At 39.4% G+C, this 24,505-nt stretch overlaps 1 protein-coding gene across 6 annotated transcripts in view; it reads left to right on the forward strand.

Moving 5' to 3' along the window:
* gulp1a (GULP PTB domain containing engulfment adaptor 1a) overlaps window positions 1-24,505 on the forward strand; it is a 61,589-nt gene that overhangs the window by 27,570 nt on the left and 9,514 nt on the right. For 3 of the 6 annotated variants that reach the window (XM_068328904.1, XM_068328899.1, XM_068328900.1), the window contains exons 1-3: window positions 7,178-7,264; window positions 11,524-11,604; window positions 20,777-20,838. In XM_068328904.1, the coding sequence (XP_068185005.1) occupies window positions 11,574-11,604; window positions 20,777-20,838 (93 nt within the window). In that variant the 5' untranslated portion in view covers window positions 7,178-7,264; window positions 11,524-11,573. Of the gene's footprint in view, window positions 1-7,177; window positions 7,269-11,523; window positions 11,605-20,776; window positions 20,839-24,505 lie in introns of those variants that run through there. The other 3 variants (XM_068328901.1, XM_068328902.1, XM_068328903.1) reach the window with 2 other exon arrangements.

Genomic DNA, 24,505 nt, shown 5'->3' on the forward strand with positions numbered 1-24,505 from the left:
CAAGAAGTTGGGGTGAAAGAGGTAGCACTTTAGTTAAAGTAAAAAGCTGGTTCCTAGGAAATAAAAAAGAAGTAGGAAGTCATGTTTTGATGGCTGTCGTGAGCTCAAGGACTCTGGCTGTCATCATAGGCACTGATCCCCATCGGAGAGTACAGGAAGTTTCAGGTTCAGCTGTAGTGTCTGCACAAGAGCCGCCTTCTTTTTTCCAAATATAGAGAAAAGTTCTGACAGTGATTTTGTCTCAATGCCTGTTCCACATGAAAAATATGAAATTAGTTCATCCCCTAGGGTTTTACTTGCAGATATTTTAGTGCTACTTGATGATTTTGAATTCTGCTGCCCTGCGATGCAAACATTATACCAAAATGCATGTCACAGTTTTTATCTCTAGTATGCTGAAACATAACTGTAGCTCAGATGTCTTTGTAGTCAAAGGTCCTGAGGTTCTGTTCCATAAGGGAACATGCAGAAAATGTAGTTCTGGTGTTATAAACCATCATTTTTGAGGACGGATCACCAGGACGATGCTGTTGGGGCGGTTGTTAGACAGACCCCATTCATTGTCAATCTAGTGCAATGCAAGAGTCAAATGTAACTCATTAGTCACACTATCTACCTACTCGACTATTCATTTGTGTTTGCGAGGTACCTAACAGATGTTATTTCATACACTGCTTTGTCGCAATGTTGGGCACTGCAGTTTTGGTAAAATATGAATCAGCAGATCTTTTGTCAAGGAGCCGTTTAAACCGACTGTGTTTCACCACAGATATGAAGCCATAATGTACAGTGACATCTGTATTCTCTTCCCATAGTGAGTCGTTTCCATGTTTTGTGGAATTTTTATTGCTTCTTTTAGGACGAGCAGGACTGTGGATGCTCGTTGGTCTTTCTTTTTACAGCGATGCACTCTCCATCCTCAGCAGTGTGATTGTAGTCGTTGAATGTGATTGAAGGATCGACGGTGTTATACCATCTTGCTCAGAAATGTCTTCCTTTGGCACTTGCATTTAACTTCTTACTTGGCACCATCTCTAACAATACAGTATATTAAAGAAAATAATGCATTGGCTTATGGCTTCATTCTAGTGGGACCAGTTTCTATCAGATGTCTTTTCAAGGCAGCATGAGAACATGATTGGCAGACGCGCCGCTATCTGCCAATTTCATTTTCAATTTAAATGGCTATTTGCTTCCTAATTCCACCTTCTATAGCTTTTAGAAGATCAACTTTTTCATAATAAGGGTGGAAGGATGTTCTTACTTCTTTTTGCTTTTTCCTCTTGCAGTTTTAGCTTAACTGTGTAGAATGTTTTGTACTCAAGGTACAAAAGAAGTGTAGTAGAAAATAAATAATATTTAATGTTATCTTAACATGCATTATTCTTTTGAGCATCTGATGTGCACACAATACATTCTCCATCATCATACTTATTCCTTTATGGATGAATAGGAGAATAGAATCACTGGATTGTGTCCGTTTCCCAGCTGTGTTTACTGTAACAGTGTTTAGCTATTCAGGTTTTTCTCTGAGAACATAATCCTATTTATATCATGCAGTGTATGATGCAGCAACTACAAATCTTGAAGTTTTTGAATCTTGAAATTTGTTTTCCAACCTGCTTTCAACATCAATCTTAAACTCTTGTAGTCTTTCCCTCAAAGACAAGAGAGAAGGCAATAGTTCAATAAAGACATGGTTATAATGTGATATATGATCCATTATGTCATCTGTTACACAGGGAGCATACATTACTGATGGTCATGTAATTTTTCCATCACTTTTACTACTTCCCTTTCCCTGTGGGCGTGTGTGACATTATTATTCCTTCAGTCTGTAAGCACAGTGCAACAGATGACTCTCCTCCCTGGTGTAACGTACCACATGTGCTTGAACAGGACTCATACCACTTCCTATATAGTTGACATCCCATTCCCACCCGAAGTCAAAACTCTGTGTGGGCTAAGACATGGCCAAGAATCAAGTTTCTGGCTATGCTCGACAAATCCAAAGTGTATTAATTCACTTTTCTGTCAGTCAAAACTTCTTTAGCTTGTCTTCAGTCTGGCGGCGTTGCTGATCTACTGCTGAATTTCCTGTAGCGGGGGGGGGGGGGTGTTATTTACTTTTATAACACATAGACTCAAAGACACAAACAGCTGTTTTATTTTGCAGTTTGCAAATATTGCACTTCAATTTTTATTTTTTTTTTTAGCAGACTATTTCTCTTTGTAGTCTTTTTTTTTTATTGACCATTCAGGTTCAATACAAAAGCTAAAAGCTTTCTTTGGTCTTACACACACAATACACACATATCCTACACACACAAAGGATTTTGATTTAGCCATACAAAATTGTTCCTCTATTCCACATTTCTTTGAACTCACATTCAATCTGCGCACCATTTGTTTGGCAGATGAAGTGATGGCCAGTTCATTTTCACTCAGTCATTTAGTCTCTACCTCAACAACAGTAAATGCACAAAAAAAGATCCTATTATTATTATAAAATAGCTATATTTCATAGAAGCTCTATACTTATTTTAGGTCCACAAAAAGGCAGAAATTCTGAATATTTATTCAGCAATGTCTGAAGAGTTCCTCCTTACCAGTAGGAGGCAGCATTGTAAATGAACTATAAAACAGAAACCAAATCCTGAAAATGCTTCTTAGCTTAGCTTCTTAGCTTTTTTCATAAACTTAAGCATATGGCTGAATGCTAATCTCTTTGCTGGATGTATCTTGTGTCTGCGTAGTGTTTGTTCACATACTCAGCCGAAGAGGATTAGAGAAGGAAACAACATGCAGCATTGATAACTTTAAAGTCAGAGGATATGTTCTGAGATTTGTTGCCGCTAAGCTCATTCTGATGTTTGACTCGTGCCATTGTGTTATTAGAGGCCATGGATTGTCTCGGGTCAGACTAAACAACCCAAAGTCGAGTTATTCAATCGGTTTCACAGCACAACAGGGGAAGAGGCTTAACCCTTTGAGCCCTCGACATCTCGTGTGATTAGAGGATCTTGGACATCCATACAGACAGAGGAGATCGTCTGAATTTTAGGACTAAATAAACTAAATAAAGAGTCTGTTTAATCATAGTGTATGTTCTATTTTTAATTCTTAGCAGGTGGAAAATGATATGCTCCATTATTTATAAGGAGAAAATACAACAATGGACTCCAGGTACATGCATCTACAAATAGAATGTTTATGTATCTGCTCATCTTGACTGTTTCTAGTCAGGAAGATGCTGTAAAAACACAGTTTTTAATGTTTTTGTTTGATGAGTGACTTAATGAATGCAGGCAAACAACAAATAAATACGTTATTATCTTCATAAATAATGGATAGTAAAAACTGTTGCATGTAAGTGAAGGAAATAACTAAAAATAATATATTGTTTAGTAGATATTAAACATCATTTGAAATGTGCCAGTAGGATAATAAGACAAAAATTAATCTGCTTTGAATATAATTAGTCACTGAATAGAAACGCTGCAACTCATTTGAAAGCAATTGAAGTGAAGTGTTTTATTTATTACTCAAAATAACAAATGTTCCCCACATTCAGCAGTTGTTCCTTTCGTCATACAGCGTGGGATGTCTTTGCTAAATATCGTCTCAAGCTTTGCCAGTGTCTACCCCGAAGTGTGTTATGCCTGCTAGCATTCTGCTAGCATTACCAATCTGGAACTCCCTCTGAGTATCACATGAACAGTACACATTAAAAAAGACAACAGTTGTTGCAGATGCTCTCAGATACACATTCAGACGACATCAGGAAGTTACACGCTGGACAACAGCAGCAGCGATTGCAAGGGATTACAAGGCTTTGGCTTGCTTGTTATTTAGGGCTTTGATGGACAGGGCGACAAATGAGTTTTTAAATCGATTCAGTCTACACCAGGGGACTCTAAAGTTTCTGCCTGAAGGGAGGAACTGGTGTTCAAGCTAACAAACATGGGAGGGGTCTCACATCATCTGCTGGGCCTGTGTTTTGCTTGTTTTTCTCAGACACTCTGGATCTCTTCCTTCGGCCTTCAGCTGGACATCGAAGCAGCAAACCAGGACACACCAGGATGCTATCTGCTGTGTCGTTTAGCTTTCACCAGCTTGGAAATAAAGGCACTTGACATTAGAGGTGACTTTAACAATAACTAATGAATTTCACCGCCACACTCAGCACACTTAAATCCCTTCATAAAGCCAGAGGGTGACTGCTAGTAGATTCTTCTCCCAGTATTTCCACATTGCTTTTTGCAACAGGAGCAGAATAATGCAGCAGTACCGTGGATACAGTGTCAGCTGTGTAGCTTTACATGCTAATATCAATCACAATATGCTGTATATTGTAATCAGATGTGATATACAGATTCAGATTCATCCTTGGGGCTGTTGTTCCCAGAAGAAGAACCTTAATGTCCTTGGTGAGTTTCTGCTAGGACCATTAGTAGTTTAAAATAGCAAGTTCCAGCAAAATAGCACCAAAGGTATTAGTGGTAACATCCATGAACCGTCACCCAACATCATCGTCAAATGCTTTCCTGCTAAACTGAAGTGTTTGGGTGTGGAGCTTTTGAAAATTATTAGAGTTATTATCCTTGTTTTTTTGCTCGATGAAGCCGTCAGTGACCCTGATCTCTCTGTCAGCACCATCTATATCAGCTCTGACAGGAGAAAAAAACCAAATGATCTTCTGCCCCAGACAGTCTCTGGTGTTCTTCTGCTTTGTCCTGTGGATAAAAGGTCATGGAATCTCTAAGTCATCTGATCAGCTGACGAATAACAACAGGGCCTTGGAGCTACGTGACATCCAAGTTATTCAAGGCCATCTGACGCTCTATTTGTCAGTAGTTGGTTACGGAAAAAACCCAAATATGTTATATAATTGCATAAAAATAGGGCATTTAAGGATAAATTGCCACACATAGAGCAGAGCATTCTTGATACTTGATTTAGAAAAATACCTGTATGAGCAGCTGTACTGTATATATTGCTAAATAGCAACTGTTACACCGTAAGAGGAAAACACTTCTCAACCTCTGATGTGCAGCTTCTCCAACTTCACCTTAAAAGACCTGGCGTTCATTTTAAGGGCTGCTCTTTATGCTGATTAAATATCATCGTTTTAAATTGTGCAGTCTGGCCAAAAAAAATAATTTCCTGCCTGCTATATTAAATCAGGTACGGATGGAGTACAAATCATCTGAACATGTCCTCGTGTTAATGTCATTAAGATTGCGCTTTGTGCAGCGGTGATGGAAAATGCTTGTTTTCACTCTTGACTCTTGTCATCATATTTTTTGGTGCAGTGACATTCAGCAGCCACGTCTGCTGAAAACACACCGGTGCTATCACACATTTCTCCTTCAGATTACTCAAATCAATTGTATCCAACAAATCTCAATGAAAATCCTTCGAGATGTTTTCTCATTGAGATGCGCATTCCTGCTTCTCCGCCCACTCCCACAAACACAGTTTCCCGCTGAGAAGGGAATAATTGGACTCTGAACTTACAGAAGTCTGTAAAGCTATAAGGACTCTAACGGGATTGTACAAACGCTGCATTAAGTGATTTATTTCTTGTAATGTTGTTGATTATTACTACTGACAAGGATTTTCTCGTTATATATTTGATAATGAACATGAAATATGAAAAAGGTGAGGCGCGGTAGCCTAGTTACAAAGATCTGAAAAGATGACTCATTCATATTGTGTTCATCTGCTGACCTAGATGCATTTCAGTTGTTTCTGTTGTTTCTTTTCTGCTGTATTGAACTCCATTTTACATATAAATATAATGCATATACAAAGACATAGGTGAGAAGTTAAATCCATCATTTGGAACTTTCTACTTTTGACTGTCTACTGGAGACTTTTTTTTCCCCTTCACCCAGTTTTATTCATGTCTGATCAGCATAGAGGGCCTCACTTTCCAGGAAGGCATCTGAACCAACCATTTCCTTCACCCCACAACAGCTGTTCATACAAGATGCAAATATGAAATGATACAGGCCAGAGCAAAGAACACCCCTGGAAACATAAAGTGTGGACAGAGTAGCCAAGCCCTGCCAGTTTCAAGTGATATCTCAGGCACAAAGCAAATATCTACTGGCCAGAAAAAGCACACCCACCCAAGACCCTGACCAAACCGTCAAGACTGTTTAATGACCATTAACTACCATTAATTACTATGAATTATGGGTTAATTACAAATAACTACCATTCAGTAGTATTAACTATTATATTAATTACATGAACTCTTGTGAAATACTATTAATATTGGTTAGTTACATTTTAAATACCTGTACTATTATTGTTTAATTACCATTAACTATCATTAACTAACATTAACCTGGTCTTTAAAAGTTAACTAGTGTTTGTGATCATTTCTGTTCTTTTTTTGATTAATTTGTGTTCAAGAGTTTACAAAGACCTTCTAAATTTCTATCTTTACCATTCTGTGCATTTGTCCAGAACAACTTTCCTCATCGTTCAACAAAGTTTTTATTATCTTTTTTGTTATCTCTTTTTATTAATGGTTGAATCAACATCTGAAGGTCATTGCTTTGGCCTGAATGAGTGAGAAACTTCAGCCTCACTTTAAAGTCAGTTTCATCACTGGGCTTTTTTGAGTTCCCCTCTGCCCTTCACCTTGATGGCGGTCCAGGCGTTTTATGTCAATACAAAAAAGATAATTTCAGTGTCAGATTAGATATACTTGTAGTGGCTGGAGTTCATACATTTAAATGTTTCTGAAGACTAGCAGAAATGGAAAATGTGTTATTAGGCTTACAATGAGACTTTAAGAGCTTTGTATTGGAAAGATACTGTAGCTTTTGCTTTATAATGTTCTGGCTACATTATTTTTTTTTCCATCAATGCAAAGATGTCGACCAAAGGCTGCTGTGAGTGCAAATAGTGTGATGATGAATCACGAGCTGCAGTAAAAGGGTCAGACTGCAACCTCTTGCTTGTTGGCTTTTGTAGGTCATCTCTGGTATGCCACGGTGAACCTCAGTCAAACAGTTCCTGTTGAAAACTTTTTTTTTTCCTCCAACAAAACTCCAACAAACTGTGGGCGGAGGAAGTTTGGTATGAATGTCAAGTATCGTGTGTCAAGGCGAAGGCTTCTTGATGAGTTTGCAAACCCCATCATCTCTCCTTACTGCAGTCCTCAGCCTACCACCATCTGGCCCACAGCTGAAAACTATTAAGACCCGCTGGAACTCCCTCGTCTCTATTCCTCCCCAGTTTGAAGGCAAGTAAGTCGCTTTTATCTCAGCTCTGTTGTTGTTTGCATGTTTCTTCCTATAGATCTTTGGAAGCAGTGCTTTTAACTTCATGAAGTACGTCACAGAGCCATATTCGATCCGCAGTCGCCCGGCTGTGAGAGAGAGCAACTCTGGACTTTAGATTAGACCCCACGGTTGGTTCAACTGTGGAATTCTGGGACTGAATTCATAAACAGATTGTAGCTGCAACGTCTTGTGTGTTGTGCTTAGCCGGCAAGATTCCAGAGCCGGGTGAAAGAAAAGTGAGGAAAACAATGGATCTTTGTTGATTTGCTTTTCTGAAGCATTATGTTGGGACCACATTGCATGCTCTGCCTCCATTCAATGTGAAATTCCTGCTGCCTTTTCACTACATATGGGTCACATTAGTGACTGGCTGAGGGGCATTCTGGAAATGGAACATTGCTTTTTCTTTCTTTTTATTTTTTGGTTAAAGTAAGCCTTGTTGAATGTTAAATTCAACCTCGGTATTTCTTACTTTGTTTTTTTGGGCTCTAGAGGACTCTGTTGGGGTCAGACGAGTCTTTCCCAAACAAAATTCCAAATGTCTGAGTCACTGAAGGTGAACTGTAGAGAGTCTGGACATATTTGCATATTTGCACTTTGGATGATGATGTTCTAAGGAGGCTTAAATTTTCCCCTACTTTTTAACAAAACCCATGAAGCACATTTCAGACCACATATTGACCACATCCCTAAATGTTCCTTGTTTTTTTTCTGGATCACCATCGGTTTGTGGATTTAGCTTCATCTTCATGTTCTGCTCCATCCTGTTTTCTTGTTCAAGTCTAGTTAAAGTTCTGTTGTTTTAACTACCATTTAATGACGTCTTTTCGGTGTACTTTTGTCATTTGCCTAAATAATGTTGGAGCATCCAAGACAATATTCTCATATGTCCATAGCACTAAGCAGATATGTGCTTTTTCCACTGCAGCTGTAAACGTGGAAGGGAGACTCTGGAAGTTTGCAGTTCGGTGTTAACTCTCAGGTCGACAGCTCTCCCAAGGGGCTGTTGTTGAAGCACCAGACAGGAAGCTATTAAATCGCTGCGGATGTCATCAAAATGGGTGACATCACAGTCAGGTGTCAAGGGAGGCAATGCAGCACACCTCAGTATGTCACAATCAAACCAAAGAGAAGCCAAACTCTGCAAATCCTAATGACTTTAAGCTGTAACTTTTAGAAACCAGGCATTTCACCAGACCAGACCAGTTTATTTGCAATCGTTCAGCATCAAGCTTTGTTTCAGGAGCTGTAGGATATGCCTCATTGTACATTCTGAAAATACAAACTGGGAGTTTTTTAGTTATTTATATCTCAGACGTAGGTTGCGATTAGTTTGGTTTGTTTGTTTCTGTTGTGTTATTATTTATTTCCTTTTTTTTTTTGGTTCTCTGAATTTTTCGGTGACCTAGATAAAGAGTAGAGCGACTTTGTGCTGCTGTATTTTGCACCCCAATTGGACTCTGGTTCCAGATATCATGCAGAAACAATCTGAAGGATTTAGAGGGAAGGTAGAACCCGTTAAATGTTTGAATTAAGTAGGCTAGTGTGCATCTACTTCTTGTAGATAGGGCATAAAAATAATGCATCCACTCTATCACCAAAGAAGGGCATGTAGGAGTTTTGTGTTCTTCCATGCATACGCACCTGGGAATGGTCTATCTGGATCTAATGCTTTTGTATCCTCTGCAGGAGGCCTAAACACATCTATCACCTCAGTGGGCATTTACCTCAGTGGGCAGAGCATCCTCCCCATATACTGAAGCCCCAGTCCTCCCCCAGTTCCCCCCTTTGCTGCATGTTTACCCTATTGTTCTCTCTCGCATTTCCTGTCCTCTCTCCAGCTGTCTGGATTTTGGAATGGGTGGTTGCATTTTAGGAAGAATCCATCCAGCTGTGCAGGACACGCTGACTCTTCTGTTACAACTTTGTTTTTTCTATGCCAAAAGTTACAAACAGATAAATAGGAATGTGGCTTTTCAGGGTGAAGGAAACCTTTGGAGGAAATGCTAAGCATTGTTGAAGGTTTCCAGTCTTGGAATACTCTCCAATGCAACCAACTTACCAACCAACAAACCAATAGATGTTTTGCATGTCTATCCAAGCAAAAAAAGGTTATTTAACTCTCTTCAGATAAAAAAGAAAAAAACATCTGCCGAGGTCTGGATGTGGCAGCAACGTTACTGTGGAGTAGTTTGATGCTGAGGTCTGCAGAATACACTGTGCCAGTCATTGGTACAATGTCGACACTTGAGCTCTTGAGTCATCACCCATGTGATGTTTTCATCGGTTTTCATCAGGCTCCACCCGTAAATGAGGAACACGTCTGGATTTTTTTTTTTGTTCTTCTTTTTTTTTTTTTTGACTGATTTTCTGTTTTGGCCGACTGAAGAATGTCCCAGTTCCCACCCTGAAGTTTGTTCCATCTGGGAGTCTCCTTTTCTTACAGAGTCAAATATCCATCACTGAGAGAATGGGATCGTCCATGTCTGAGTGGAGACACACACTGCATCTTCTGTCTGTGTGTTTGTGAAGCAATCTGAAATTATTAACTCTCAATTTTGATAAAGGGCCAAGAAGGAGCTGCTTAGATTTAGATGTAGGATTTCTTTATTTCTTTTAACATTTTTGTGAATTTCCTTCTTCATGATGAACCATTGTCTTTGAATAACCATAAAGAGATTGCAGTAAATAATGTAATACAAATGTTAGTTTGCATATTTGCAAATATGCAAGTTTTGTACACCTTGGATGAGGTGTACACAAAGTGTGGTGAGACCAGCAATGTTGTTTGGTCGGGGTCAGTGTCACTGAGGAAAAGACAGGAGACAGAGCTGGAGGCAGCAGAGATGAGAGATAGTGAATATATTGGTAGAAGGATGCTGAGTTCTGAACTGCCAGGCAGGAGGCCTAGAGGAAGACCAAAGAGGAGGTTTATGGATGTAGTGAAAGAGGACATGAAGGTAGTTGGTGTGAGAGAAGAGGATGAGAAGACAGGGTTAGATGGAGGACACTGATTGGCTGTGGAGACCCTGAAGGGAAAAGCCCAAAGGAGAAGATAAAATGTATATTTTAATGTTGAATGTGTCTCCCCTTCCATTTTTAAATTCAAGCCTACGACTTACCCTTAATTTTGTGGATCGATATATTTTCTCACTTTTAAGTTTTATTATAGGTTAAGAGCTGGTAAATGTTCATCTGGAGACAGACCCTAAGGTTCAGCCCAGCTTTTTAAATTTCAGCGGTGGGGTGCAGCCCGGCCAAAGCCCGGTTCCAAGAAACAAGCTGGGTTTGTGTTTCTACTAAAAACTAACAAGAGGTTGGGAGTTCCTTGACAAATCGAAAGTCCTGGAGATGGAAAATCAAATTAATTTCCATTTGTTTGCAAACTCTTGGAATGAAATAGGTTTTATGCAGCATATTTTCCAACAGTATGAGACTAAAAGATATTGATTGTGTAGCAGGCTGACAGCTACCTAATCCTGGACAGTTTGTCCTCCAACCTCCTCAGCTCTCATTGGGAAAGTGTCAGACTAAAGCGACACAGGACATTTTGCATTAAAATAAATGGTTCCTTTTACAACAATAAAGTACTGTACCAGTTTGTGAGTTAGAAATGAACTACACTCTGTACCTTTAGCCAGCTTTAAAGAAAGACTTTTTGCACAGCAACATTTGTGTCTTCCTTTATCCCAAATAAATCAAAAAGGGATCACACAAACGTTTCTTGTGAAACATAGTTTTGTTGCTGGCAAAACTGCGGAGATGATTTGAAGAGAAGGTCAGGGCAGGTGTTTCTTCTGATGACTAAACCTTCTGGATTTAGTTTCCAGGTTCGGTCATTTCTGGGAACACAGAAAAAAAAAAAAAACACTTGTTCTGTTCAGGGGATCGTAGTGAACAATAAAGTGTTTTACTACGCAGCACTTTGGTCAGGGTCACCATTTTTAGACAAGTTTTGCTTTGTGGGACACCAAAAACAGTTATTAACAACGCCACAAATGAGAGGTTCCACGTGTGATGAGCATGACGTGGTGCGGCGGCCGCCACATGTGATGCAGATGCTCTGGGACTTCAAATTAAACTCATTCTGACAGCAAAAACATTGCCCTGCTCTGGGGAGGTGGGGGCATTGTGCAGAAAACAAACGTCACACTGTTTGTTTTTAGACATTTTGCTTAAGGCCGGAGTTTTAACTGGCTTCTTTCTTCTGCTTTTCCAGGTGGAATATTGTCAGACACTCAGGAGGGGAGCCGGAAACGCACATTTTCCATGATGAACCGCGCCTTCAACAGGAAAAAAGGTGAGCACAAACAGGTTTATTTAGCTTCGGGACTTGAAGTGAGTCTGCTGACGCACTAGTGGGTCAGTGGATGTCTGAATTAACGATGCTGCTCAGTTTTATTGTGGGAAGTAAAGGATCTAATACTCTGATTTTTTTCCTCTGTTATGTCTCCATATTGGTCTCTGAGTGTTCATGCAAGCCTGAGTGATTGGAAGTCTGATCCCACATCAGTGGATAAATATTTAAGATGTATGTCATCAATTCATGCAAATCATTTCGCAATACTCTGAAGAACAACGGGTAATTAGGGTTACATTAAGAAAATAAATGGTCAAGTTTGAGAATTAAGCAGACACATTAAGAGTAGAACAGTCACAGCTAAGAAGATGAATCAGAACATTATAGGAATTAAGTTGTATTTTTAGGTCACAGTGAATAAAGAAGCCAAAATCCTCCAGTAAATGTCACAATATTACCTGATTTTACTAAATTTTGGACAGAAGTTATAAGGCTGAATGAGAATACAGTAATGATAGCATGCTGATGGAACAAAAGACAGGCCTCTAGTTCAAAATAACTCCTCCAGGTCTCCAGGTTCATAAGACAAATAAAGTCTTTACTCGTATGGATTCTGTCAGTACTCTTCTGATATTTCCCTTCTGTTGTGTTGTCTCATATTCTGACATTTTCCTAACAAATTTGATTTCTTTCTTGTAATCTTGCAACTTTTGCTCAACTTCATTTCTTAAAAAATCTCGTTCCACGCGACATAGTGTAGTGGTGATCCTGCTCCAATGCAGAGAAAGTGCTGCAGTTTGCTGAGCGGGCGTATGCATTTATTACCATCTGTCCAGTCTCTCTGGTAGGAATCAACAGACTGGAGAAGCCTCAGACAGCTTTAGGGACGCGTCCTGGGACCAGGTGGTGGGCTCGACTTTAATGATATTTGCCTTGTATAATTCACTTTTTCCCATTAGGTCCTCTATTTTAGGAGCCAAAAGTTGGCAATCAGAGAGGGCACCACCTCACATTAAAATTCCCCCTGATTGTGCCGTGCCTCTCATTCCCGATGGGATTTCATTTCCGTAGCTGGAACCTGTTTGCATGTACCTGTGGCTGAGTCCATCTGTGCTGTCTGTCCGTTAACAGCAGATCCAGACCAAGTGTCGACTCATCAAAAAGAAGAAAAAGGATCGGTATAGGCCTGAAATTTCCCGCTGACAACAGGCTTTTGAACATTCGTCCATTTGTTAACAATAATCTCTGCATCTCTGTGATAATGGTGATGTGACATGACTTCAGCTGTCGTATTGCACTTATTGAAGACATTTAATTTTTACATGTGTTAAATGGCTTAAACGGACTAAATAATGCGGTATTTGCTTGAGACTGCTTATTTAAAATGAATATCACTGCAGGGGTGAAATGACTCACGTCATTAATGTTTTAATTTTCAAGTCACATAAAGATTAGAAAATTATTGATGATCCACTGAAGGGAAAGCATTCCCTTGGTGAGTAATGGACAAAAACACTCATTATATGAAACACCAGCTCCACAGTACATTACACCTGCAGCTATGTAGTGTGGGGTTAACCTTGTTTGAGGCATCATCGAATTTGAGTTTTAACATTAAAGTTATTGCCATGATAACTTAGCGTACCTTATTATTATTATTATTATTATTATTATTAAACACATTTGTGAAGTTGTCTCTGGCTGCAGAAAGTTAAGTTGTGTCTTGCCAAGGGACACCATGCATTCAACATGATCTTATACAGGACTTTCAACAACTTCACTGTCACCACCCGTCTCAAAGAATTGCCCCTGGAAACACACTTGATCCCCTATGGAGACCTCTTTCTAGATGTATTTCCCGCAACACTTCTTAGAGCCAGTTTGCAACTAATGGAGTCAAAACGTCTACCAGATATACAGCCTTCCTATAAAAACTTTCCCCTCCCAGACAAATAAAATATTGTTATTGGCTAGTGCAAGGTTTAAAATACAAAAATTGTTGGTGGCCATTCTTTTTTATTTTGCTGTTTGGATGCACCCCCATTGGAACTCTGCACAAGTTTAATGCTGCAAAAGAGAGAGGTCCTTTTTAAAGTTTATTGCCTCCATGTGAGGTTTGAATTAACCTGCTATTACACTGTTAATGAAAATGCTGTGATGAGGAGGATAACAGGATGCACAGCGTAATTGCTCCTCTGGGTGCGACCACAACTGCTTTTGTCTCAGGCCCCGCCCACACGATGACGGATTTTCTTTTAAAACGCAACTTTTTGAAAAGGCATCGAAAACTATTCGCGTCCACACGACAGCGTTTTCAAAAAAATCTCCGTCTACACGTAAACGCACCAGTGCGTTTTCGAAGACTGCTATAAGCATGCCAAACCAATAGGAATCCTCCTTGTTTTGTCGTCACAACACACGGGCCCATAAATATGACGTCACAGCGGTTTTCGTCGCAGGAAAGACGTCAGCGTTTTTAAAAGTTGCGGATACACCGTCCACACGACAACGCAGACCCAGCGTTTTTAAAAAAATCCACCTCAGCCAGCGTTTTTAAAACGTTCCGTTTTCGTTGCGGATATCTCCGTTGCCGTGTGGACGGAAGGCGTAAACGCAACAGAAAAGTTGCATTTTCAAAAAGTCCATCATTGTGTGGACGGGGCGTCAGTGTGCTATTATTTTCATTCCTTTTGAAAAAAAAAAGATATTTTCATGTAATTATCAAAAATGACTTCAGGTGCAGATGAAGTTCCCTTCACTTTGAAATATCATTTCAACCGCAGCTGGGTTGAACAAAGGTTTTTTTGCTAAATGAGTAAAAGGTTCGGTCTCGGCTGGAGTCCCAGTGTTTCTAGAAGATGATTGCTCCATTTTTTTTTTGATCCTGTGAAAATCAGCCCTTCCCTGTTGGGTCACAATCCATGTATCGACACATGGAAGTGGCTTACGTGGTTGTATTTCATTTTCTAACTAATAATAGCAACACAGTTCCATCTAGCTGGTGAAAAACGTGTATGTGAAAAGATATCTCTAATTACTGAAAGGTCCATCGTCAAAGCATTTGCATAAGAGGCTTTATGTTTCTATATATTGATCTCTGATTGGCTACAAAACTGGTTGTAACCAGATGAATGATTCATCCATTGATTACTGTCCAGTTATGATGTCACTACATCCTGGTGATGCACTAAGAGAATCCTCAGGGTGTGTTTGCTATCTAACTGCAGGAGTCTGGGATTGATTTCATGGGCAGGTCATTTTAATGTGCTGCCTCATATCAGAGCTGTCTGACTGTAGTAATATATTACAGCCCGACCATAGCAGCAGATGGTAGCTGAAGATTAGTCATGTTAATGCAGAATATCAGCCCAGAAATGAGGCTCCATACTGTGATTATACAGGAGCCAAAGACAGTTCATCGTTTGCCCTACAGTTTCTTACACCATTGGGATCCAGTGCTACTCAGAACTGGTATTTTGGTGACAGTGATTCTCACAGGTTTACCAATTATCATACTTAGTTTATGTGAATGTCTTTAATCTTGGTTTCAACTACTGCAACAGAAAAGGATGATTTCCAATTGTTCTCCCACAAAAATTAAACAGATGCAGTGTTGTTTTAAAATGTTATCAGAAAACGACAAACGTAAAACACTCTGGAGAATTGGATTATGTTGTAGGTTTCCATCTCCAGGACTCGGTAGAACGCCGTAACACTGTCTGTGAAACTCCTAAAATGTTTGATGGACTAAAAACCTTCATGAAACCATCTCTTTGCATGGAGGTTAATAAATAATGACTGAATTTTCATTTTTGAGTGCACTGTTTCTTGAAGGTCAGATGTCCATCCATCATCATGAATTCAGGCTATAAAAAGTCACTCATGCAGAAAATTAGAAACTGAGGATACTTTTAATTCGCTTGTGATCTTGTTAACTTACTTGCTCTTCCCTATAAATATTAGTTTTTATGAGACATTAAGGGTTTGTAATATGATCAGAGAACAAATAAATGTTTTTGATGCATCTCTGATAACCATGTGCCGGATGGACTCGAATAGGAAAGGAGTTTATATGCTTTATGTAATTCGCATTAGCCCTTAATGAACTTTGGATGTCTGCCTACCAGCAATGATGTTGAGTTTAATGAAATTGGGCAAATCCTTTCAAAAGTACTTTAGCTTTATAGAACAGTTGCATTACACAAAGTTACTGGGGCTTGACACAAAGGCAGGAACTCTTGCACAATATAAGTTAATCCAATAAGTAACCTAGTATCTGTCAGGAAGATTTCATTTGTCAGACAGTGCACATATATTGCTGTATTTCTGCATTGAATTGCATTTCATTGCATTGTGAGCGTGTGTGTGTGTGTGTGTGTGTGTGTGTGTGTGTGTGTGTGTGTGTGTGTGTGTGTGTGTGTGTGTGTGTGTGTGTGTGTGTGTGTGTGTGTGTGTGTGTGTTGTTTTTGAGTCCATTTCCTCAAATGTTCTCCATGAGGAGCAGACAAAGCCTGAAGGAAAAAAGCTTCGGTGTCATTTTGCAAAGCCTTTTTCTGCATGTGAGCTCATTCTCCATATTGAGCAACAGAATGGAAAAATATTATTATGTCGGGGATCTCAGTGGGAGGCGGTTCAGGGTCTCTCTACTCAGAGCCCATAGAAAGCTGCCTTTTTGAATGATTTACAACTGTACATGTCCAACTAATTCACTGTGTGTCATTGATTGAAAACTACATTGAATTAGACCATCGCTTGCCTTTGTGGCCCTATAGAAACGACTGCACATAGCGCAACATGCATGACCTGAAATGTTAGCACTGGCAATGGGAGAGACTAAGAATATTAGAGCTTCTACCTGTGCTATAAATAATGACGTGAAAAAGTTGACGTAAATAACGTGAATAAAAGCATTTTAAAAATGACAGAAAGGCTTTACTTGGCTCACATGGAGAGCTCCAACAGTCCAATAAACACAGCAAAATGTAATAACACTCATATTCCAAGCAATGAAATCTGCCAGTAGGATGAGACAAGTTTGCTTGGTGAGAGTTCTTCAATTTTTCAGACTAGTATAAAAGGCTAAACACTGATAAAATGTAATGAGTCTTAAAATCAGACAAATGCGCTTCGTTCAAGCAGTGCAAAAACAGTAATTTAGATGGATTCACTAAAGATGAATATTTCAATCTCCAAAATGAGCAGATCTAGAGATTTTGTACCTCTTTTGTTTTTTAATGGACTGATACTTTTTCTGCAAAAATGTTGTCATTTATGTCTGTGTGTGCCACAAGGATGTTAGAGGACTTTAGAGACAGATCCCTAGACACAAAGCTCATATGCCTTTGATTGTGGAAACAATTCATCACCACATCGGCTGGTTTTGCACAGAATTAGATAACAGTTAGATAAAGGGGAAATACAGGTGTAAGTTTGTAGATAAGGACACACTCTTCGTGATAATGCGCTAGCAGATAAAACCACCAATAAACCCACGATTTGCCTCAGTTTGCTGAGGGACGTGTTCGTTTCATTCCTTGAACACTCATAGTCAAGACAACGTTTGTTTAATCTAACAATTTTATTTAATCAGTTTTTCCTAATGTGGAACTCCTGACATGTGAATACAGTTGTGTGTTAAAATAAAAGCCCTTATATAGACTGTTTTTCCCAATCAGCTTGGCTAAGCAGTGAGCAATATCGTTAACTAAAGGCTCAGATAGTTTCTTCTTCTGAGTTTTTTTTCCCCTTCATGCTTAACGATTAACCATTTATATTTGTCTACTCTACTTAATCAGAGCAGGTATCTATGGGCAAGGGTTTGGTCTGTAGTTTATTCACTGGTCGATAAATCAGGTTGGATTTCAAACAGGGAAGAGTCTAAGAATCAAGGTAGAAAAAAAGGAGTCCAGTGTTCATTAGGGTCATTTATTGATTGCTTTTCCTCAAGGTTATTGAATGCTTTTGTTGTAAACTTTATAAAGCTAGATGGAATATATTCCATTGCATGTTGAAGTACAAAACCTACATCTTTACAATAAACCCCACCCTGCAAAACAACAGGATAAATGAAGACTGCTATTGCCGGCGACAGCAGTCACTGGAGTGTAACATGCATGAAGGACTGCTGACCTTTTTGCTTTCCCGTGTGCTGACCGGGTCTGCCAGAACAACGAAAACACTGAGAAGCAAGGCACTCAGTCTCCAGAGACTTGTTGCAGTAAACTACGCAGTGACAGAGATGAATTGACACTTCGTGTTGTCATCCCGTACATATCTTCATCCAACATCTGACAACTTAACCAGGCAGCGTGACCTTCAGATGCCATGACGCATCTTTAAACCCCAACAGATAATTCTCCCTGTGGGCGATCACATCGTTGCCATTTCAGGCAATAAAAAGAGAGATAGAGGACGGACGTGCACCCTCGCACCATCCCTCTCTGAATCAGAGTAAGCGGGTGTTGACACCTTGAAAAAATGCCGACTACCTGCCACGCCACTCCCTCAGCCCTGAACGCTCTCCTCCCTCCTCCCCTTAGTAATTTACAATTTTTTTGGCTTTACAGGGAAGAAGGAGCTACATTGCCCTTCTATTAACTTCCGTTAAGACTCCCACTAAAGAATTGATTGCTCTTTAGAGGAGATCATTCCAAGGTGCAAACAGAAGGTAACCTCATTGCACAGTTTTTAAATAAACGTTGAGGATAATCTATCAAGACCAAAAGCAAACCAGTGTAAGGTGAAGTGTCTGGAAAGTGACAAATAGACCTCTTTTGAACTTCCACCCTGATGGATCCAGCAATAGGTGGTCAGTTATATGACCACCAGTTTGCACTTGTGTGGGACAAAAGGCAAAAAAGCACAAACCTGTCCTTTACCTCAGAAACGCACAAAATCGAGCCAACAGCATATGGGCAAGTGAGAAAATGGTGGTTAAAAGTGATTTAAAAAAGGTAATGTATGATTAGACAGAAAATATTTAGCACAAGGCTCTCCAGGCAGCCCCTTTGTGGAGCGCCCCAAATGAGCAACTTGTAAAGGGGGACCGCGCTTTGCTCAAGGGCGCTCGACAGTGCTCCAGAGGAGCGGGAATCGAACGGCTGATCTTGGGATCATTCGACGACCCGCCCTACTGCCTGCTCTGCCACCCAGCCACTGCCGCCCCGAGGTCAAAAATAAGTAATGAGAGGTCAAAACAGGCCTTTGTGTTTCAGTGGCTGTTTCTAATTATCAGGAAGAATCCAATATGACATATTTTGCGAGAGAAGAAGTTAACTATTAGTTCCTTCGTAGTGTATAGTAGGTTACAATTACAAGCAAAACCAATTACGCACCAAATTAAGCTTAATTAATTAGAAGGATTTTGAATTCATCAGGCTGCTTAGCCAACAGCATCGATGTAAACAAAGTCATTAGCATACTTGGGCAGAGGACATGGTCAGGTTGATTCTCATCATTTACAGCTTTCAAAACCTGATTAATGTAATCAACCTACAGAAGTTAATGACCCCAAGGTTGCCATCATGTGTCTTTTTTCCAAAGGCCCATTAGCAGGATGGAAAGCCATTTGTGAAAGATTAAGAGAGGAAAAGGATCTCCAATTTGTGGATGAATAATATACACTGAACATCTTCAATGATCTGCTCTGATCCCTGATTCTTGGCCATTTTTTGTTTTCAGTTTCATCTTGGAAGACTATTTTAGTAATTCACAACAGCACATCAAAAAAGAAGACACATTGAGAAGCTGCATTGGTTTCTACTTATGAAAATGTTGTGAAATATTTAAGAACAAGATGTTTGCTGTACTTGTTTTATACAAGTAACTTCTAATGTCTTGATAAGAGTGTCTTCCACTCACCTTGAGAGTCAAAATCCAAATTAGCCAATTCCATAAATGATGTTTGATCAGTGATTCGATCTGATAATAAAGCTGTTATCACATAGAATTGGACACAACTGAGGGATTCAAAAGGCTCCAAATTTCCTTCCATTTAGACGTGCTGTCTGAATTAATTAAGTAAATGTGCATTAGTTAAAATGGCTTACTGCTGTTCGTTTCATCAACTGTTTGAACACTTTGTGCCTCAGTAATAGTTGACAGTGATTAATTGCAGCACAACGGGGCATTTTGACAGCTGTCATACCTCGTAAGCGCCTCAGTTGTAACTGTTGTACAGATTGTGTGTAAAATGAGTCTTTTTCAGTTACAGAAATGTGACTGTTTGACTCTTTCTGTGCTAATGTCAGGTTACACCTTTGGAACCGGTTGTAACAGGTTGTTACTCTAAGTAACAATTATTAATTATTATGTTATTAGAGTTAAATGCACAACTTTCATCTAGCACTAGATCAAAAATAACCTGTCTTATAGTCTACATTACCGTCCATCCATCTGTCCATGGAAATATCTAAATGCTACAACTTGTTTAGCTTTTGCCAAAATTTGAAATCTTGGACCAGGAAAGATAATATTAAGTATGCTATTTCATTTGATAGTTGTTTTTTGTTTTATCTTTCAATGCTTACTTCTGGACTGAATGATTACCTTTTCCAAGGAGGTTGTGACTGGCTCCTTTTGGTTTGTCTTTTATCAGAATAATGCTAAAGCTAATGAAGGATTTTTTTGAAATTTTGCCCAAACCCTGAATTTCCCTGAATTTCCTTCGGGATTATTAATGTATATATCTATCAAACATCAACCCTAGCATATCCTAAAGATGCATATATGTTAGCATTGACCCTGATCAGGATCTACAAGCACAAGGCCTTCCAGATGCCACGGAAGTGGTGGTGACTACAAACACTCTTGTTTCACTATAATTAATCCTTCCTGCCCTCAATATCAGTGTTAATTTCTTATATTTTAGAAAGTCTTTGTTTGTTTGCAGTTAAATACTCTACACCAACCTCTACGCTAAATGTCTTACATGGAAAAATGTGTTGGTTGGTTGTGTAATACCTAATACAGCTAATCTGAATATCACTTAAAAATCTACAATGACCTTATACTGTCATCCTCTGAAATATATGTAAAATATAGAGGAATCTATCTACAAATTATTGGTGTGTTTATTGGAATGCAATCTTCTTTTTCATCTTTGTTGAGTCATTGTTTTACTTTATCGCATTTCACTACCACCAACCATTAAAAGAACCTTTTATCATTTCAGATAAAACATGGATGCACACTCCAGAGGCACTGGCCAAGCATTACATACCCTACAATGCCAAGGTATGTTTCACTATTGCACTGTTAAATAATTTATTTACAGACCAGAGGCATTTTTCTGTTGGTAGGGGGAGGCTTTTCCGAAGTCAAATATAGAAGCAAGACAAAATCCCTCTTGTGGGTTTCACCCTCCCATTCATTTGCTGGCTCTGTTGTCAGACCTATGAAACTCAGTGTTCTTAGTGGATTTCTCTTGAGACCACGAGGCCTTTAGCAGAGGGTAGCTGCTCACTGCAGATCTGCTGTGACAACTGGAGGGGTTTGGACCCAAATGCAGAACACCGACGACACCACTTTTGTCCACAGCTTTAATCAAAAAACTAAACTAAGCGGGCAAGATACAAATCAAAGCTCAGGCAGACCAAGGCCGAAAAACAGAACAGACTTGAGAAAGGAACAGGAACCAAACTTGAGAAAACAAACCAGCACCGAGCGCTAATGGAGCCAGCCTTAAAAAGCCTCATGGTCATTAGCACAAATGAAGTCCAGGTGTGAAAATCAGCCACTGGTGCGTGGATGAGTCTCAGGTGTGGAGAGGACCCACAGGTGTGGAGCCGTGGCTCCACCCACAAGCCCGGCCCCTCTCCCTGCCACACACCAGCTCTGCCACGCCCAACCGTGACATCTGCAAAATTCAGGTGTTTGTCCCTGTTTGCATCTGATGTAGTTCTTAGCATCAGCCCACATTTCTAAGTCACCTCAATAATTAAAACGTTTAACTTTTGGCCAATAATGTAGTAATTTATGACTAACTTCTAACCCTAAACCTTAATTATTACGTAATTAGCCAAAAGTTATCACGTTATGGGTTCAGGACTTTTATCACGTTATTGGTCTATTACATTTCAACAAACTGGCAAATTTATTATGATATCAGCTGTTATTATGCTTCTAAGTTCTTCAAACACCCCTTCAGTCTTATTGTTTCATCACCGTTCACTAGGAAGTCACTCGTCTGGTTGGATTTAATGAGATCTGAGATGACTGCACCTCGTTGAAAGAACTGGAGGCAATGAGACTGCCAAAGTACTGAGATTATTCCTCATCTGTTTTCTGTATCAAGCACTATGAATTGTACAAAATAATCTCAGCAATTTACTTGAACGTCTCCTAGATGGCCAGTAGTGCACTAAGGAAAAGGTTTTTAACCTTCTTATACATTGATTCACCAAGTGCATTAAGATTCTTGAGGAGTTGAAAAGATTGAATTGATTCTGAAGTTTCTTACTACATTCTGTTTTTTTCTTGCATTCAGATATTTTTGTGCTGAAACATAGTAAGGATCAGACTTGTAGCCATTTATATGTACACTAAGAACGTATTCATTCTCTGGTACTTTGGAATTCTTTCTTTTACCTTATTTTATCTTAAAATTCTTTGTATGGGTCACCAACAAAAAGAGACAAAAGACATTTTAAGTTGAAGTATCTAAAAATGAGAAAGAGCAGAGAAGGTGGGAGTGTAGGACAACCAATCAACTAAATGTTCCAGCTGTACCATTTCACAGGTCAGGCATTTCTTGGACATTTAATATGAAAAATAAATCTTGACAGCTTCTGCCAAGGATGATCAATCCTCACATGTTTATCTTCCATGTCCTACACTTCCACAAGACCTCTTAGGAATATTTTTTTTTGATGTTTTACCTAATTATGAAAAATGCTGAGGGAACGCCTTTTCTATTACTTTCAAAGTCAGCTGGAAACAAATACTGGATCTTTTCTCACACTTACTGGTGTCTTTGTTCCACAAATGCTTCTACCAAGTTCCATCAAAATCCATCCCTGAATGTTAAAGAAAATGGAAAAAATTCCCGAATCTCTATCTGGATCCATTTTGAAATATAATGGGTTTTTTTGTTTGCCACACACTCCACCCTCCCAACCAGCATGAAAATCCATCATTTCCTCTCTGTGTATCCAAATACACCAGGTGCTGGTGAAACTAAGAGAAATTACCTTTGAAAAATGCTTTCAGATGGTGACATATGCCATTTAAAAAAAAAACAAAACATGAATGTAACTGAATAAGTAAATAAAGAATATAAACGTCAAAAGCAGGAGGTTGTATGTGGGAAACTCTTCAGTAGCTGTGAAATCTTTCTTCTGGCTTGCTTGCTTGACAGCGTCTCTGTAGAGAATAGATTGTTTCTAATGTGCTGCTGCGGTTCAGTGATGTTACAGTAACGCAACGGCAGCAACCATTAATCAACTATTACTCACACCTGAATAAGCATTTGTGTTTTAGATATTCTTTCAAGAGTAGCAGTAGTAGTAGTAGGTCATCTAAGAGGGATTTGTCTATAATCCCATTTGACAGGAGAATTCAGCCTTCTTAACTCAAGTTTATAAAACAAAAAAACTGATGATTATATTGATATAATATGTTCACAATCATGTCCACAAATCGTAAATGTGACATTTCCCCAGGATTTTTCAAATTGTGGTTCTGAAACTAACCAATGTCCTATAAAACTAAATATTCTAACTTTGAAACCAAAAGCAAAAAGTCTTTATTTTAAGGAAAAAAAACACGTAACCATAGCCTTAGTTCCTGTTCCTGACCTATTGTGTCTTACTAGTAACAATCATTGCAGTCTGATATCTCTTAAATTGCTCACGACAAAGATGTGACAACCTCCCTATTATGACGAGAGAGCTGAGGATCAGTGGGGGGGAACTCCTTCAGTGCAGCTTTTCACACTTCATTATTTCACCTCCGTCAACTTTTCCGAGCTGCCATAGAGTTGAGTCGTTGTTTTGCATACGATTTTCTTGGTGTTAGTCTACACAAGCCAAAGTCTGAATCTTCATTGTTAGGCATGAAGAACTTTTTTTTCCATGGGTTTCTGTTGCATATACCAGTTGATGGATGATCCTCAGACTGTGGTCTACCATGTGAAACCTCCCCAGTTGCAGTCCAGATTGCACTGGTCAGTGGATCGTTCCATTATGGGTCTTTGTCAGAGCTCCTCTGATAAATGTGAGGAATTAGTCTCACTGTCACAGAGGGTTGGCAATCTCGTTTAAAACATTGTTCTCTCTTCTCTACTTAAATCTGAATGTTTAATGCGATGGGAACTGTTCTCGAAAACATGGCATAATCAGTTCCTATTAAACTAACTGGTCATTATTCTTACCCTACTCTCCACAAAAGTGTTCCTTTAATGTCAGTATCAGACTACAGAGGGTAAATGTACGAGACACTCATAGCATCAAACAGACTTTGCAGAGCGTCACAAAGATGCTGTTGTGTTGTGGATAGTGTTACGTTCCGAGTCTGAGTTGTTTGCTCTGTTCAGTGGAGACATTTTGTTTTCCCCCAGCCGTTCGGGGGCTGACACCAGCGCTGATGGAGCCTGATACTGGAGCAGGTTGCACACATTAAGCTCAGGAGGCAGTGAAGCAGAGTGTTCTGTGTGACTGGAACAATAACTGCCGCTGTTAGATAGAAAACATGATGTTGGGGTCCAAAGGTTAACGGCTCCACCTGTCGGACGACAACAGAAGTGGATGAATGCGTGTGTGTTTTTGTGACTCATCTGAGCATACACTCCTTTCTGGATGAGGCATGAGCTTTGGTATCGTAAAATGTGACGATTCATGAGATGATAGTTTATGTCTGATCAACGTGAGACTAAAAACTGATACAAATGGCGTCACAATTGATT

This window comes from Antennarius striatus, chromosome 12 (assembly GCF_040054535.1).
Source record: "Antennarius striatus isolate MH-2024 chromosome 12, ASM4005453v1, whole genome shotgun sequence".
Classification (NCBI taxonomy): Eukaryota; Metazoa; Chordata; class Actinopteri; order Lophiiformes; family Antennariidae; genus Antennarius; species Antennarius striatus.